At 33.8% G+C, this 19941-nt stretch overlaps 1 protein-coding gene across 2 annotated transcripts; it reads left to right on the top strand.

Annotated features, from left to right (window-relative positions):
* Window positions 1-862: 862 nt before the first annotated feature.
* Window positions 863-18701, top strand: LOC113512810 (uncharacterized). 2 transcript variants are annotated; one of them, XM_052894296.1, is made up of 7 exons: window positions 863-958; window positions 15622-15727; window positions 16092-16278; window positions 16604-16800; window positions 17278-17361; window positions 17526-17776; window positions 17912-18701. In XM_052894296.1, the coding sequence occupies exons 2-7, from the start codon at window positions 15623-15625 to the stop codon at window positions 18036-18038; spliced, it is 951 nt and encodes a 316-aa protein (XP_052750256.1). In that variant the 5' UTR covers window positions 863-958; window position 15622; the 3' UTR covers window positions 18039-18701. The 2 variants fall into 2 exon arrangements, with proteins under 2 accessions (XP_052750256.1, XP_052750257.1); XM_052894297.1 differs by lacking the exon at window positions 17278-17361.
* The last annotated feature ends 1240 nt before the right edge of the window (window positions 18702-19941 follow it).

Below are 19941 nucleotides of genomic sequence, written 5' to 3'. Positions count from 1 at the left end.
TACCATTGTGTTCTTGTACCATAAAGCGGTCAATAAAGTTAAATTTTAAAGTATCTAAATTTATTCAAATAAATAAATTTAGGTACTCGTGTACTGTCCGTAATTCTGTCATGTACTGTACCTAAATGTATTTAATATTTAGGTACTCATTATATATATTTCTATGAATATGAGATATATATACCCATAATTCTATAAGAATGTCGTATTAACACGAACGAAAGAGAAGAATTCATGCGCCACTTTAACTTAAATAAATTGGTCTTATTCAATCTATATTAGCTGAAGCTAAACTAGAAATTTTTTAACATCTCTGTAAATTATTGATGCCTATTAATTCTTCTCTTTCCGCGTCTAGGGAAAGAAGATAAAGCTTTATTTGAAAAATCAGTTCAGGGTACGATAGGGCTGATATACCTGAAGAAGGTATAATAATAATAAAAAAAAACTATTTATATCATACAGCTTCACCCGCATGCATCAGTATATAAAGAAATCCATGTTCCAAATTAAGATAACCAGTGTATCAAACATTCAAACCAAACAAAACCAATAAGAATAACAAACGCCCATCCATACACATATCTTTACAAACTAATATACTATCAAAAATAAAAAAATAAACTTTAAAAGAAGTTAACAATTTAACACGGTACAAATAATATCTCTATGTCTATATTAATGAATGTTAAAGTCAACAGTAATAACAGGTGGGTTAAGTTGTCAATGTCCTTGACAAGGTCCAGGACGGACAACGGGATGAACAGGTCGGACAAATGGATTGACGGACTAGCACAGTTAGCGGCGAACGAACTGGGTCATCCTATATATATATAGTGAAGTTCAAGGCACAGCGCTCATACTGGGTAACACTCTCCAAGAAGCCGCACGCACTTTCACCGTAACAGGCCAGCTACTAGAGGATAGTGTTGTGCATAGTGACTGTTCCAGGCGTAAGGTAAGTCAGTGCAGTGACGTCGGAGGGACGGAATGTGACCACGTGATCGGAAAGGTGTTTCACAAGTGATTTTGGTGGAAAAGTTTGTTGTTGTGCTTATTTTGGTGAATAAAAAAAAATATAAATAGTGATATTCGAAAATCAAATTTTTTATTCAAAATTATTGTGAAATCACCTTTGATTTATTACGTATACGGTTGAACCGATGGAATTGAAAGTATAGTGGAATTTAAATGAGCTAAAAATCTCAAATGGCCGATTTTTTTTTTTTTTTTTACAAAGACAAAATACACTACGTAACTTTTTTTAGTATTTTTTTAATACAATGTGAAATATTTTTTTAGAGCAATAAATACATCAGATATAAATAAGACTTGTGTAGTAAATCACGATAGTTTATTGACTTTTTTTTTTTGTAATAATTAATTATCACACTGAATAATTCTTTTCTACTTCTTTCAATTACATTGGTGTTAATATAGTTATAATATTTAAAACAAGATAATGCATATATAAGTATGTTATAACAAGGTTTTTTTTTTTAAATACATTTTACTACAATTATTTTAATAATATTTACAATTTTTTATTTAAACTAGACGACCAGACACATTATTGTCTATTTTCCAATGTTTTTTTTTCGTGTTTCGAAAACCTTATTCGGATTACTATCAACATACAAAAGAAATGCTACATTCGTTCCAACCGTTCTTAAGTGATACACTTATAAACGAGTAACATATTTTTTTTTATGACTGTACAGCTTATGCCCGCAACTACGTAAGTGCAGATTTTGGAAATGGCATATCAAAATAAAATATACCTACACCAGATTATAATTTAAATAATTTTTTTTTTTCATATATATATATCGACCTATCCTCATACTTAACAAATATGAATAAAAATTTCATAAAAATAGTTCGAACCGTTTCGGAGGAACTCGATCAAAAACACCGTACAACTAGATTTTTATATATAAGATATAAATATATCAGCCATTAACTGACCACTGCTGAACATAGGACTTCCCCATAAGAAAAGTTTTGCCAGTAGTTGCCACGCTTGGTAGACGAGTGGGCAACCGCAGTTAGGCTCTTAGTGATGTTTTGAGTGGGACGCTGCTGCCCATGTCTCGATCATTAAGTTCACTTAGTCGCCTCTTACGACACACATGGAAAATAATTATATAATAAATAATTAATACAATAATAACAAATATATATATTTGTATTATTTCTTAAATAGTGCAATAAAGAGTTAATAAATAAATAAATGCCGAATATGAATATGGCAACACCAACAGCTGTAATCACTCGAGAGCATCACTTTCTACGGCCAAAATTTGTCTAATAGTACGTAATGACGTTACATTACATTGAAAAGTAAAAACTCATTAGCGTCCGCGCGTCGGAACAAAAGTTGCGATCGGACACGAGTTTCACACCGTTTACGAACACGTCAACAAACAAACATTGGCTTATACACATGTAAATTTGGACCTTCACTTTCTAAAATGTGAAAATGCTGTGCCAACCCTGGATTCGCGACGGTACGACGCGGGTACGATGTAGAACAAAACATTTTGCGTTGCGTTCATAATTATATTTATTCAATGTAATAACTAATAATGGATAACATATGTTTTTAACACAAATGGTTGAATCTCTTCCTACTTTTAACCAACTTCAAAGGTAGTTAGGTTCTCAATTAGACAGCTTTGTGTTACGCGATATATTTGCCAATGCTGAACGGAAAAAACTACATTATAAACGAGTAACAGATTATATATTGTTGGTTATTTGATTAGAATTACCATCATTTCTAGCAGAAGTTCTAAAATCTTCCATATTAGCCATCAGTCTCCGACTGCCATATCGTCCATGCACGTTTTACGACACGTGTTTCAGTTCTAAACGAAGCATCTTTAAGCAAGTTATTATACGCTGTTGGGATCCGTTATTTGTGATATCTACAAAAATTACAATAATGTAACTTAAAGTATGAATAATTTCCATATTATAGTTTATATAAAATACTAGCTCACTCGGCAAACTTTGTTTTACCATATACGTTATTTCGAAAATTATACATGAAAATTTAAAGTACTACAATTATTATATTCGATTGCCATCTTGCAATAATTGCTATTTAAAAATCACGATTAAAAACAGGGGTTAATCGTAAAAGCGTGAAAATTTGAATTTGTATGTATTTGTCAATGCTAAATCATAATAAAATTAAAATAAAAAAAAATGTTATAAAATTTAAAAAAAAAATTAGGGGTAGGTCAATCTTATCATTGAGGGGTATGAAAAATAGATGTTGGCCGATTCTCAGACCTACCCAATATGGACGCAAAATTTTATAAATATCGGTAAAGCCGTTTCGGAGGAGTTTGGTAACAAACATCGCGACACGAGAATTTTATATATTAGATTAATCTTGCTAGTAAATAACAAAGATTGCCAGTAAGGTCAGGAATTCGATTTCTGTCTGGTAAATTGGCTAAATTGGCTGTCTGGTAAATAACGATATCCTGGGAACGAAAAGGATGAAAGAATGACCACATTGTAGATTCTCACTCAGGTATCACACAAGCTTTGATTGAAAATGATATCAAAATTAATCTATAGTTTATTAAACATTAGTCGAACTTCGAGTCGAGTGACCTGGGATAGAGATATAGGATAGAGCTGGCCGAAAGAAGATGCATGACTTAGTTGCACCGACAAGAGGAAACTCTTAAAAAGTCGAATTTCATATTAAATAAACATTTTGTTAATAAAGCGATAAATGTTTTAAATTGTTCGGAATTTGAAATTTGTTTTAACTGTTCCGAATCAAATGAAAGGTTTGAGAGGTTTATCAATTTACTTGAAATTAGCGGAACAAGTAACTTGCTTTGTTTTTTACAGATGTCGTTCGGAAAGATATTACCTATACATATATATATATATATATATATATATATATATATATATATTGTTATGAACTTATATGAACGGTTTTTAAATTACATTTTCTCATCTTGTAAGTCAGGCGGCGCTGAACGTAAATCAATATATATATATATATATATATATATATATATATATATATATATATATATATATATATATATATATATATATATATATATATATATATATATATATATATATATATATATATATTCTAATTAATAACTTCTTTGTGCCTGCTACGTTACATGTGGATTTTAGTAGTAAGAAAACCAACAGAATATATCACTTCTAGATAATATATCAAAATGAAAGGTACACTAAATTTTAAGTTTAGCCTTCATAACACAAGTGTGAAATCCACATCTAATTTGGTAGTGTAGTTTTTGTGTGATACCGGAACAAAAACACAGGCAGACAATTTTTTAAAAAAATATTATCTTGGCATCTATAAAAATTAAAATTAATTACAATTTTATTACTAAGGCTAGCTGAGCACACGACTGGGACATTGACCACGGTCAAAACAATATGCCCAAATCACGCTACTTCAATTCATTTTACAAACAGCGAGTATTTTACTAAATCTTTTAATGTACCCAATAAATTATGTGCAATAAAGATTTTACAATACAATACAATACGATTAGTTGAAACGCCGAGAAGTAACAAACTTTCACATTTATGATAGTGAGTGGTTTAAATTAAAAGTGCGTAAACATGTAAATAATAAAGAAAGAAAAAAAACTGGTTCTCGATAATGGCAGTTTGAAAGTTAGTTCACATAAAATGACAAGTAAGAAATCGAATGCGCTCGTTAATATGGTATAGTAAGGCAACAAGTGCTTCTTATGTGTGCACGTATAGTAAACAAAGTGATATGTACTTGTGATTAGTGGTGGGCGAATACTCAGCTATATACAGATATTGCAGCTGCAATATCTATATATATTGGTTTAGTAGTTATTATATTAAATATCAGTTATCCAATTTAATATAATAAAATTGTAAGTAGACGTTGTCTATATATGGGAGATATTTAAGAAATTTACACGTAAAAAGTGTACGACCAATAGAAGCCAAAACAATTTTTTTTGAAATTTTTGCTGTCTGTATGTTGATAAACTACTATGCCAAATTGGATGCAGTTTTCACAGCCGTATACCTAAAGATCTAGTCCAAAAGCTGGTGAGGTTCCATCTTGATATGCCATCTAGAAGTGATTGGAATTTCTATGGTTTCTCTACTTCTAACATTGAAATAAAGAAACCGATTGGAATAAATACGAAATCGAATTAATTCGATAATCGCAATCAATTAGTACCAGTTTCGACCTATTTCAAACTCCAGACTTACAAGGATTAAAATTTTTTCGACAAAAACCTAAATAGTTATGTACTGTAAAGTATTTATTATTAGTGGTTAAATAAAGACTTTATAATAAATAAATGTCCGACCGGTATAGGCAATAGGTAACCTTCAAGAAAAGAGCATATTCCCTTTTAAAAGGCCGGCAGCACACCTGCAATGCCGTTGGTGTTGTGGGTGATCACGGGCGGCGGTAGTCACTTACCATCAGGTGAGCCGCATGCTCGTTTGCCTCCTGTGTTGTAAAAAAAATTGCAATGAGTGATGACTTTTTATCCCGTCATCAATGGCCAAAGGAATCTAATATATAGATATTGGTGCGGTATCGATGTTTATTTTTATATCTGTTTAAATTTGTATTCTTTTTTTCTTCCTTCTTCACCTCCGCTAGGCGTTTGATATAGTGTATTTTTGCGTAGTTTGCGTACCTGTCGTAGCGGTAACGATGTTACCCATGCCAACTTGTGACAGGTTAAATAATTAAAAGTCTTGGTACGTGCGCCGGCGCAGCGTCGAAAGTGGCATGGAAAGCTGCCTCGATCGGAATGGTCAATAGTCCGCTTGCGTGCCGGCTGCCGCGGCCGTTTATAGTTTCTCGCTAACATCGATGTCGCTAAGTACTAGAAATTACTTTTGTGAAATGAAAAATATATAAATAGATAGAGAGATCTAATTTATCTATAATGTATAAATAGATATATGTACTCCGCATTCGAGCACACTTCCCTAAGATTCACTGACAGAGAATACTTTTAGCATTAAGTTTGACTTATACACATATATTGTAGTAAAGAATAAATAAATATACTATGTTTTCTAAGTAAATACTAAAAAAAGGATATTCGACGGGTGGGGATCGTAAAATATCCACGCTAGCAAATAAAACCGTTGGATAACACTCATATACTTACTGCATTTTATTGCATTAAAATTTTATGCATAATTTTAAAACAATATTAATTAATTGTACAAAATAGTACTTATAAAATTAATTAATACATAATTAATATACATATTAAATATCAACTCTATATAAAAAACCAATTCTCTATTTCCGTTAAAAGCAAAACAAGAAATAAAATATAAAAAAAAAGAATACGATTAACATTATTTATTTGGAACGTCCCGTCATTCGAATCATTTCACTCATGTCCAAAAAACTTTAAAGTGAAAGTTGTACGGCGAGAGGAATCTCGTCACTCGACGCGTTGGGTAATCGAGGCAGTTTTAAAAAGAAAATTATATGCCGGCCCGTTTGTACCGCTCTGCAGCCAGTGGCCGAACTTTTTGTGGAATTAATATTCAATGTAATACTTAGCCATGCAAGAACGCTGCTTATAACATCTATGGAGATATTAAAATATGAACATAATATATCAATTCTTGTAGGATTAAAAAGTTTCAAAGCAGATAGAAATCTGCAATTAGTAAATTGTCATATATGTATTTATAAAATGTTTAAAAGTATAGAAAGAATGGCTTTCCAATGATCAATTGATAATAAAAGTGATGATTGGATAAATCATGAGGATATGAAATGTCAAACAGTTATATCAATAGGCTGGATTTTAAACTATAATTTCCACAGAGACTACAATGAAACAGTTTCAGATACAAACGTGAATACTCAAACCAAAATCAGTGACAAAAAAGATCTTGAATTAACACCACGTCTTTCCTAAACTAGGTAAATAGACTGATCGATAAATCAATCAAATAAAACGAAGTAGCTCAGTTGGACTACACCGCAACCAAAGTCTCTATGTTGATCCAAGAACTTTTGTTCTTATTTCAATACTTTTTGGGCCACGCAAAAGACTACCATTTACGAACGTTGAATGGAAGACATTGCTAGAAGACTAAAGATTTTCTCGACGATAGTTCGTTTTATTCGATCGTAAACTTGTATTCGCCACGCACCTTACCAATAATCGAACAATGGCATGTTGTTTGGCATCGTTAACAAGTGGGTGATGGTGTTGGCACAAATTGAACATGTGCATCTTGAATCAAATGTACCGTACGGCATATGATCGGTCCACATCGAGAGCGAGTTAACGGTTCTATGGACACGCAACGGTTGGTTATGGAAGATTTTTTTTTCAAGACATGATTATTAACTTTTTAATTGATACGAGCTAATGGTACAGTTGAGAATGTTATCAACCATATCGGATTATATCGCGGTGTGATCCCGGGATAGAATAGGCCACCCCTTGTAAGAGGATAAGGGATCTTTATGGTTGAGGGATGGGCAGCAAAGTCCGTTTTAAAACATCACCAAAAGCCTAATTGCGGTTGCCAACCCGCTTGCTAAGCGTGGCAACTACTGGCAAAACCCTTAAAATAGGAGGTTTTGTTCAACAGTGGACAGTTAACGGCGGATATGATTATGATGGCATATGATTATCTTCCAAAAACCTCTGAACGTCCAATTTTTTAGTCATAAATGAAGATTGTTAAAAAACGTATCCGTTGCATTTTATCGTCTAGTTTTTTTTTTCATATTCAAGAATGCGCCTCGATTTTATTTTGTCAAAACAGTTCATTTTGTCGGATCTTCTTGATTATAGAAACGCTATTTCATATTAGATTTTAAAGAACATTAAACTGTATAAACATCGTTAGTTAATATAAGTAAATAGTAGAAAATCCTTTGCCGTTCTTCTTGAAAGAATTACTCAGAAGTTTAATGAAAAATATTTTTAAGAACTTCTTCAAAAACTCGTAAGGTCGCTTTTAAAGAGATATATATATGTAAGGTGATATTAGTTGTTATTGTGTCAAATTAATTACTTATTAATTCAAGATTATACGCAGAAGTAACCTTAATAGGTTCCCACTTGTGGGCTAAATATGAGTTTGTACAATTGCCGTACTGTCCATAGCACTTTTACTTCTTTTTTCATTGTACTCTCTTCTGATGATATTGTCAGTATAATACACGTAAATTTATAATAAAGAAGAGCGATACTATATATTTACTATTTATTGTATTTATATTACATTGTACTGTATGAATGCAAACAACAAGGCCAGTAACCCTTCGACAAATTATGGCATTTGAATTCTATTTCATGCGCTGTGGCCATAACGTCTCTAACGAGATTCCTTTACCACTTGTCTAATATGTATACCCATGCTGTAACTAATTCCTTAAGAATACGCAGTATTTTTTATTTTGTTTATGATTTATATTGAAATAAAGTTATTTTTTATTCTTGGTGAGATCTGAGCCGACCCAATTCATAGTTTATACACCATTTAACGCGGCTTCCTCCACCCTATTATTTCCCAATTCTGTGAAAATATTGGGATATTGTTTATTAATTCTCGGTTTTGTTAACTTCGAACAGTAGATTCTAGTAAATAAGTAAGTATGTAAAGTATTTTCATAGTAGAGACTCTAAAGCAACGATTTGCAGTTTTTATCTGGAAATAACTAATAATTTAAATAATTAATATTGCAAGAAAATAGTTGTTTTTACTATATCAATACACTCGTATAAATTCCTAGAGTAACAATCACTATAAGTACTATAGTCTATTACCTAAATAAACTTTAGAGTGAAAAGAAATGTTTGAACATCCTATTTAAATAATCCAAATATGGACTTGCTGATATTGTAAGGACATTGCAATATTTGAACAGTTAACCCAAAAACTCGTCGCCAAAATCAGTAGAACTATGCCAACTATAGGTGTTGCCTTCCAAAATTAACAGTATGTGCATATTTATGGTAAAAGATAACTGTATTGGGTCACGATATGAAAAGACCGAAATTAGAAACAAGGCAATTCTTTATCAATAATTCAAATACACAATAACGATAAGCAATGCTTATTTGATAACTTATTTCGTACGACTTTATTACTTATTGTTATGGATATACTGTGACTACATGTGACGTTTTATTTGTGATATATTACATTTTATACCATATGTAGGTAGCTTTTTTTTATATACAACTTAGAATGGCAAACAAGCTGACGACCCACCTGATGGAAAGTGGTAACCGTCGTTTATAGACATGAGCAGTACCATGGACATAACAGAGTATACTGTTTCGCCCATGATACCCCCCATGCGTTGCCATTCCTGAGGACTCAGGTGTTATTCCTCTGTACCCAGTAAATTCACGCCATATCCCACCCTTCAAACTGAAACACAGCCATGCAAACACAACTGCTTCACGGTAGAAACACGAATAGGACAGAGGTACTCAAGCAATCGACTTTTGTACAGTCTCCCTCTGGTAAACTCCCTCTGGTAGCTACTTTGGACCAGATGTAGAAGGCAAATAGAGAAATTGTTGAGGGGCGGCAAAATTAAGGGCGGTTGACGGCTAAAAATGTCACCATTCAACTTGTCCCGTGAGCTTATACGTTGTGGTAATGTGGCTTTATCGCTCGTTTTGTTATCGTCACAAAATATTCAAGAGCGGCAATTATTGTTTTTGCCCAGAACGGTCAAATATCTAGATCGATTCTAAGCTAAAGATATAAGAGGCTTCCTACATTACTAGTTTTGGAAACAGTGTATCCATTATACTAAATTCAGACATTGCCCCTATGCGTAGCAAAGAGGAGGTAAAACCAATTATAGACAGAACTAATTTATAAAATTTGTCATACATTTAGGCACATACATACATACATGGGATGGAAGATTTTGTCATGATATCAAATTGATATTTTAATTTTAGAGGTCGGTTTAGAAAGATAAGAACTTAAATTCGGTTTGGCTATTGGCTACTCAGTCAGTTTTTTTTTTGAAATCGGAATTTCAAACAAGCTGAAAGACACCAAATAAAATATATTTTTTTTTTATATATTTTTGTAGAACAAAAGTTTCGTAAAGAATGGTCATACAAATTATTATCATGTTAATTATATTATTATGTTAATGCGTGAAATTTGAGTATTACCAGAATATAAATTATATATTTTTATTTAAATAAACTTGTTTACAAAGTCTCCTATAGTTCCACAAATCAAATTAGCAACACTATTGACATTCTTTGTAAAAGCATTTGCATTTATGAGTACCGTGACACAGTAGTACGTAAATTACACAACATTGCGTAAATAAAGTTCTGAGTTCGATTCTCGATTGGAGGAATGTATGTGATTATCAGTTAATTTAGGAAACAAATATTTCTAAGGGGAGACATGGTGTTTTAGAAGCACCTTCTGGGTCGTGCCCTCAAAAGTTCCTATATATTTATTTCTTGAACTTTTTGCTGAGTATACTCGTTTAGAATTGTTGTTTTAATTTAAATGTGTACATTTGTTATTATGAAGAAAATAATAATAATACAATTAAAATTTAACCATTCTGTTAGAAAAACCCCATATGTGATTAAAGTGAGGGGCATAGTCACTATCGATCAAAAATCATTCAAATTGAACGCGTATGATAAAAAATAATAAGTCAAAAATGAAAAACTCCTTTGAATGGTATATACAATAAAAGTTGCAACGATTGATCAAAAGTTTGTATAGAAATATTTTCTAAAATCATCCGCTAGAGGCGCTGATAACTTTACAAAAATCAACGCAACTCAAACGCAGGCGTAACGTAAACCTTACCGACTCACACTAGCCACTCAGTTCATATCCGCGAAGGAAACACGCACGAGACTTGATAGTGGCCAGTTAGAAAGCGGATCGCATGCTACACCGGTCACCGGCGACGAAAAAACAACCAAAACACACGGAACACCGGCCAGGAGAAAGATATGCCTCTAGCAAAACGTCCACTCACACAGTAAATGTTATACATTTACACTGCGGTCCAGTTTCGAAGCTATGAGTGCCTAATAGAATAGAAATCATCTTTATTCAAACAGTATTGTTTACTCTTTTAATAGACACTTTAATTTATTTTACCGCTGAAATCAGAGTGTAATAATAATAATAATAATAAACTCTTTATTGCGCACAGTAGAGATGTCAAGGAGTATTTATATATATATATATATATATATATATATATATATATACAGAATGTGCGTATATGCACATTCTGTATAAATACTCCTTGTATTAAAAGGCGGCCGTATCGCTAAAAGCAATCTCTTACAGACAACCTGGCATAAAGAATGGATAAGTACAGAGAGAAAGGTACTCGTATTTGCAGAGAAAAAATGGCAAGAAACTTAATTTGAAAACAAAATAGGTATACAAAACAATGGTTGTAATCACCATTGTAATGTTTATTTATAATTTTATAAAGTCACGTGTACTAAACAAAAACCGTTCACGAGCATGACGGACGAGCCAGCTATCGTTGTGTTCAACCACATTTTAGGAAATTCAACAATTAGGACTACCACGCGATTTTTAATCCAGACAATATTCACAGTTTGTTTATTTATTCTTTATTACATAGACTTCAAATTTATTATATATTTATTTTATTTTATTTGTTTATATATTATTTATTCTAATATTCATATATTTAAATGGTTTGTAGATTTTGTGTATTTAATACATAATTTGTACTGTATTTTGTATATGTTTATCTAACAAATATATTTATGCTAATAATTTTAAATGTTTATATTGCAATGTATACAAATCGTATGACTGCCTATTTTTATTTTTCAGTAACAATTTAATTCACATGAAAAGGTTTACTGGAAAAAATCTCTAATTAGAGATAAGATCGCCTTTACATTACCTTTAAAATTAAATATTTCTTATCACTATGTTGGTAAACAATAAAGGTATACATAAACACAGTGATACCATATTTAATATTCATACATTACTTAATACGATCTTATAATTTGCGAAACCCTCCATAAAAAATGTCAAGATTCACAAAAAAAAAAATTTTTGCAAAACTATATTTTAAACTATTGCATCGCTAATTCAAACTTCGCTTCCGATTGTTTTAATTAGAATAAATGCCAGTTCATGTAACGAAAAAAAATTATACCACTCCTTATTTAATGTTTAAAAAAAGAAATGTGATGTATTCATTAAAGTTTAGACTGCAAGTCCCCCTGCTCCTGCCACTCCTCTGGGTGACGTCCGGGCGGGTGGTCGTGCGAGTCGTATTGTGACATATTATTGTTTATTATTTCCTACACCCACCTACCATACCAGGAGGTCAGCACAAAATTAATATGCCTGCTAAAAAAGTTTGTTTACGTGAAGAAAAGTATCAATAGAAACACAGATAAATAACGACAGACCATAAACAGTATAAAATAATAGATAAAGGTATGCACATTTTTTTTTTTGAGAATGTTAATGCAATTGTAACCCCGCCTGCGCAACGGTATACGCTAGTTGGGCACCAGAGGGGTAATAAGTGAGAATAAAAAAGGAGATCAGTTAGCCCATCGTGATGAACACACTTTGAATTGAGTACGATAATGGCCAAGATATAACGTACTTATGTTCTTGTTGAGCACTTATATAATAGAAATTTGTCAGAAACATGTAAGAAAAAAAATGTCAACAACAATTTCGGTACTGTTGCTGACAATTTTTTTATTTCAATTTATATTTTTTTTTATACAACTTAGAATGGCAAACAAGCTGACGGCCCACCTGATGGAAAATGGTAACCGTCGCCTATAGACATGAGCAGTATCATGGACATAACAGAGTATACTGTTTCGCCCATGATACCTCCCATGCGTTGCCATTCCTGAGGACTTAGGTGTTATTCCTCTGTACCCTGTAAATTCACTAATAATAACAGTATAACTTTAAATACGAAATAAACCACTTGTATTTTAATATAAAACTATACATAGAAATATACAGCAAGGTAAAACAATAGAGCCGAATTGGTACAGTTTGCTCTTAACGTTTCCACTATTTCAGTGATCGCTCATGACTGACGTTTATAAACAAAATTATCTTCCATTCTCAACATAATCTCGGTAATGTAGGCAGAGAAACTGCGGGGCATATGTAGGAAAATTGTTGGAGAAATTCGCCATACACATTTTTCTACAGATAATTTCCGATGGAAACCAAACAGAAAGTGGCCACTTGAGCCTCTGCAGGCCATCGATATAGAACAATATTACCCTAACCAGGGCTTGCTTTCACTCGCTGGGGTTGTTCTTGTGCTCTGCTTTACTTATAAAGTAATATAAGAAACGTATAAAATTAGCAGTGACTCTCCCTCGTCTGTATTTTTACGTTTACTTGTTTAAAAAAAGTATTTACCGTTTGGAGGTAGATACGTATAGATTAGTATTTTTAATTCGTATAATCTTTTTTAAGTATTTAAGATTATTTTGTAAAATATGTCAATATCTGGAGACTATTACTACTATATGTATGTATGTATGTATACACTATCATAATAATCGTATGATATATGTCAAAATTATATAAATAAGTCGACAATTGACTTATTCATTAATATAATCAAATAAAAAGTTATAATAATATCCATTTACAAAATTGCATTACAATTTATAAAAAAAAAAGCAATACAATTTGATAAACAGTATATTTATCGTAACATGATGTGGGACACCGCCAAGATCCGCGTTCATCGAAAGTGAGGTTTCCCGCGATGCACCACGCCGCTGCGCCGGCGCAGGGTCACTGGGTCAGCCGGTCGATGCCACTTCACCCCGTGAATAGACGTCCATAATTTGCCCTTCACTTAATGAAACCGCATCGCATTAACGTTCGTCGCGTGATAAACAACATAGAAAGTAAAAATATTAAATCACAGTGAACAAACCTCGATTAAGTACTAGTCAAAATAAACGGAATTGTTTTCCAATCGCCACTACAAACTACTTCCTGCTTTCTCTACAACAAAATGGGCATCTTTATATGTAATTATCGTTTGCAAACATATGCCGTATGTCATTTGGAAGTGCTTAGTCGGACGCCTTTATATAAATAGCAATATAAGCCGCATATTGCCGAGCAACAAAGCATACATAAAACATAAGCAATCGCAGCTCTCCGGTCTCAACAGCTACAAATTTCACCGGAAAGAATCTCGACGGTCGCGCTGTCACTGCGGACCGGTGCGCCCGCGCCGCGTCGCCGTGCCCACACGCTTCCACTTCACGATAATATGTACCTACTATTATAATTTTCCTCACAAGTAAACTATTTAAATTACATAGATTTAAATAGACGCCGCGTCTACTTTGCGTCCCCATTTTTTGCCCTAAGGGAAAAGTGCCTATTTGGACTAGCGAGTAAATTTCTATTCGAACTTTCTACATGGTATTGATGTCAAAAAAAGGTTAGGCGATCGACAAAAACAGTTACGTACAGGTGTTATCGTTGTATCAATTGGGCGAAGAAGGTTGATTGCTGTCAATAAATAACTCTTGTAACATCGTAATAACAAAATGGAAAAAATACACCATGCCTCGTATTCGTACACAGATACTTGCGGCACGGAATATCTAAAAAGTTTTGTTTATTATTGTGTACACAGAGAAAACTATTTGTAATGCCCTTCCTAGAATTCTTCATGCATTCGACCAACCAATGTCGTGACACAACAATTGTCAGACCAAAAACGAAGAAGCAGGTGTAAATAGTTCGCTTTTATCGGTCGTAGAAAGTGTACCGTCCATAGACGCTCGTGACTAACGGTGGTATAAAAATTTACGTCAATTTATATAACTAGCGCCTTATTAAGACAGGTGCGAGAGGTGACATCCGAACTACAGTTAGTAGAGACCGGGTCACCTACTGCATCTAGGCCGGACAAACTGACGGCTGCGCATACTTGTATACCGGATTGATGGACCTGCTTCAAAGACAGGTCTAAACGGGAACATTCGAATAGCTATCGATGTAAATTTATGTATGCCATTTAAAAATAATGCCGTCATAAAAATATCTCGGAATACGAACAAAAATACAACGTAACAGCCTCACGTAATTGGTGTAGGCTAGAATTTGAGTTGTAAACTTTCGAACTATTATTTTTATACACATCCTCTAATTAGAGGTCCGACATCCTCTAAAAATGCATCGGACGCGACGCGCGAGCGACTTTCTCGACAACTCTGAAGGCAAGCGATCAATTTGCGGGAATCACTCATCAGAACACTTTCTAATCGACGTCCAGTGCGCGAGAGCACAATTAAATTAAAAGAAAGTGTGTTTATTTTAAGTAAATAAAGATTCACGACGGATGAGCTCAGTTCGTTGCGTAATATATTAATGTTGTAATAGGAGTAGATGTTTTAAAAAATGTTCACTCGACGAATACGTGATGATTAAAAATATATCAAACCGTGTCTTATTTTTTTAAAATTTCTTACCCATCATATTTCAATAATTTGAGTTACTTACGAAATATTTCCTTGTTGACAGGATGCATCCCAAGGTCGGAGGCTGGGCGCTCGTGGCGCTGATTAGTTCGTCGATGGTCCTCCACACGATAGCGTATCCACAGCAACATCTTCCGCTTATCACACAGGTGCTAAATAATTTAAAATAATACTTACCTCAACTTGTGTGTATTAATATTTTTATACAACGGTTGAATCAAACATACGATTCGCCTGATGGTAATCGACCAACACAGCCCATGAACATTTTCAATTGCAAATTGCAGGACCAGAGACATTAAATGTTCGTTACAGTTATTTGTGGCATGAAGATCTCGAGTTACAATAGATACCCAGAAATTTTACTGCTCACTTTTCCAACTAGAACTCATTATACGAGCATTCAAGCAGTTGCTTGATGATATAATTTAATAGGTTTAAATTCTTATATAATTTAAAATAAGTTGTTATAAAAGAACGTTAGATTTATTTTCTTATGCATATTGTTTTCAGGCAACTAGCAATGTTAGGCAACAAAATCATCCACAGTACTATAGTAACACGTTGCCGCAGGAAGTCGCTCAAGAACGTAAATTTGCTGAGAAACCAAATGCATTGAAGAAAGTCGCTCTCGATGATCTCGAAGATATACAAACTAATTCTATATCTGACGGTGGATTCTCGTGGTCCAACATGCTTGGTGAGTTCGCCAAATAATAATTTTAGTCAAATTTAGTCATTTAAGAAAAATGTTTACTCAATTTTTTATAAGATTATTTCAATTTGTCCCATGTTGGGCGCCAATATTAACGTCGAAGAAAACAGCAAATAAATGTTAGAAATTTTGACCGTATTATAGCGTGTAGTAGTCATTAAATATATTATTATATTAAATATATGTAATCTTTGAAGTTAAATACAACAACTTTCTCCAAACAATTGTTGTATTGTTGCGATTTTCAGATAAATTACACAAAATTGGACAAAACAAAATATAAATCGTGTTGCTCATGATTCGTTTTCAGGGATGATAATGCAAATGCTTTTCAACCCCGGAAATACCGGACCCAATAAGAGTGACAATCTGGATACTGACGTCGCAACAACGTCCCCCTGGGCTAACCTTCTTTCCATGGGTCTCAAGATCTTGACGGCAATCCTTGGAGGAGGCGCCTCTAGCGATGGCATCGACAAAGTTGACAACGGATCCTCTCCCATGCAGGTACTAATATCAAACGTCTAAATCACATAATGCATGTTTTGATACATGCCAATCAATTAGAACCTTCATCATAAACACTTCCTACTTATATATATATCTAATAAAAACATTTTCACAAAACTATGTACAAACTGGAAAACAAAAATGGCATCTTATTTATCCATACTGATCTACTAACAAATCATTTCTGTAGCTATATATAGTTTAGAACAATTTGTCACTCCGATAGTATAATCTGTAAAGCACCTTGCGAGTTACCCTCACAGTAACAGGTATATTTATATCCATGTAGTAGTTCATAGAGACCTTAATTCACAACAAATATTAATTGCTTCACATCCTGGGATCACCTCATAGATTCGCGTCAATGAAGACTGTATCTGAAAATGTAATATAATCGTTGAGGTATTCCCATACTTTGGAGTGTAAATAGTAAAGTTTGGTTACGGATACGGTGTCGCTTCTCGCTTGCTTCAGGGTATATTGGCTGCGGTACTGTCGACGGTGCTCGGTGCAAAAGATCCCGACCAGGTCGCCTCCATGGCAAAGCAGGCTGGAGAGGTACGCAACCCATTTCCCCTCCTTTTTAGTATCACGATGTAATAAGTTATTTTGTCAGGTAACTCATAAATATTTCCGATTGCCTTTTCTTTACAGTTTCTTGAAATTTTTATAGCCTCTTACCGAAGTCATTATTCTTCCCTAATATTATCTCTTTTCTACAGTTCATCAACATCGTGGTGAACCTCCTGGACGCTTTGAAGACATCATTCTCTCATCGGTCGCTGACTGCGCGATCTATGGGCCGCAAGGATTCAGTCAGTGACGCTGCGTTAGCCGGTATCGCTATGCTGAAGACTTATGTGAAGTCCTTTGGAACCAACGACGACAGATGCCTGCAGAAATACATATGCGATGCAAACCTCGAGTGTTCTACGGATATTGGCCCTAAAAGCATCTTCTGCCAACTTGGAACGTAAGTATCTTGATTCTATTTTTCCTGCCTGTAGCCTCTTGAATCAAATTCAAGTTGTCAATGTCTCTAGTACTCCAGATTAGTATTCGTTAACATTATCAAGGGATGAGTCCTAAATCAAAATTTATTTTACAGATATGCAGCAAGCTTCGTGATGGAGAGACAATCTGGGGGTGCCTTCGATGAGTTCACCGAGGCGGGCCGTCGAGGTCGCTCGGGCGTAGATTGCCGCCAGATGTACCTTCAGTGCAACGAAGTCTAAGGGCGAAAATAACGCTGGCAAAACTTATACACCAGTATGAAAACCACCAGCAAGCGAAGAATATTGGTGACACTGAGTTTGCTACAAATTATTAAAATTCGATCCAAAATGCACATCGTAAGTGGTTCGATAAATAGTGTGAACATTGAGTGAACTACATTAGTCAAAATTTCATTATTGGCGTTGGTATCAAATTTTGTTAAAAAAAAAAAGAAAAAAAGAAACAAAATTCGATACTCGGTTACAAAATTCTGCATAGTGCCTTACTGAGGTGTATTGTGCTCAAACATATCCCATCGGCCAACAGCGCGTCGAACATAGTGTTGTATTAATTTATTTAAATTATTTATTTATTTAACTTATTTTAGAAGTTAATAAGTAGGAAAACAAAGATATATCCAACCCGTATGGTCCCGTCCAGTGAATCCTTCCAAATCAATGTTGCAAACCATTGGCACGTTTGTATTATAGGTATAAACAATTAATATTCCGCCAATTTCAATATAAAATTAACGACTGATGTAAAAATAATTCTGTGTGATATAACTAACTAACTGTTTTTATCACATAATAGTTAGTATTGTATATTTTATGTGTTTGTGTGATTGAGGACGTCCTGTGTGATTGTGATTGTTGTAAAATAAATAGAAATATTTTTTAAAGTCTCTTTTATTCTCTATGCCCTAAAGATGATTGGTCGTAATAGATATACCAAGCCATGAAATGACTGAATGATAACATACTTTATTATAAAAAGTAAGTTCTTAAAATAATTAAATATGATGCAAAGTGAATTCTCCTATGTCGGAAATCGAAACAATTGACGTATGCTTAAGGAATAGCATCAAAACGTTGTTCGACGTAAATCAAGGACTGCCCGTCTATAAAAATCAATGTAAGTTTGTTACCACTTGGCACTTTAATGGCTTCGAACCAAACGTCATGAAATTTGGTACGCATGTAACATAATACCCATATTTTGGATAAACAAAGATGGACTATTTTTTAACCCGATCAGTCAAAGCATTCCGATCAGGCGAAAAAAATCTTGGGTAAAAATTAGCATGTTATCAATTTACAGTTGGAGAGATAGTTTACAGGTATATAATTTACAGAGGGAGACTTTGTACAAAAGTCGTTTGCTTGGATACCTCTGTCCCATTCGTGTTTCAACCGTGAAGCAGTTGTGTTTGCATGGCTGTGTTTCGGTTTGAAGGGTGGGATATGGCGTGAATTTACTGGGTACAGAGGAATAACACCTGAGTCCTCAGGAATGATAACACATGGGGGGAATCATGGGCGAAACAGTATACTCTGTTATGTCCATGGTACTGCTCATGTCTATAGGCGACGGTTACCACTTTCCATCAGGTGGGCCGTCAGCTTGTTTGCCATTCTAAATTGTAAAAAAAGTTGGTTTTGTAGCTTCATGATTATTTCGATTATATCAATTACAGACGTATCATCATCATCAAATCAGCCATAATCCGTCCACTGCTGAACATAGACCTCTCCCATAGACTACTATAAAGAACAGCCCTGAACCACCTGTTTCCCCTGACTTCCTACAATGCATTTGAGGTCCTGTAATACGTATATTAATAATTAATTAGTTCCATAGCTTCACGCATAATCCGTACTGATAAAGGAATAAAAACAATGGATCAGAGGTCAAGTACTTTAAACCATAATCGATAAAATATGTTGTGGCGTCTGTAAATAAATATTGTAAATATTCATCTCATAGCCACTTGTCAACATCATTACTTTCTTTTCCATCAAGTAGGTTAATTTAATTGTACATAGATATTTCACCTCTTTCTATCTTTCGCACTGGACATACAGACATGACAGCGACGTTTACTTCTCACATTCATTTCTGCTGTCGTTCTCTCATTATATG

This window comes from Galleria mellonella, unplaced genomic scaffold, assembly GCF_026898425.1.
Source record: "Galleria mellonella isolate WM207_F2 unplaced genomic scaffold, CSIRO_AGI_GalMel_v1 utg21, whole genome shotgun sequence".
NCBI lineage: Eukaryota > Metazoa > Arthropoda > Insecta > Lepidoptera > Pyralidae > Galleria > Galleria mellonella.
The sequence above is the reverse complement of the archived record's forward strand: the minus strand, read 5'-3'. Positions and strand labels throughout refer to the sequence as shown.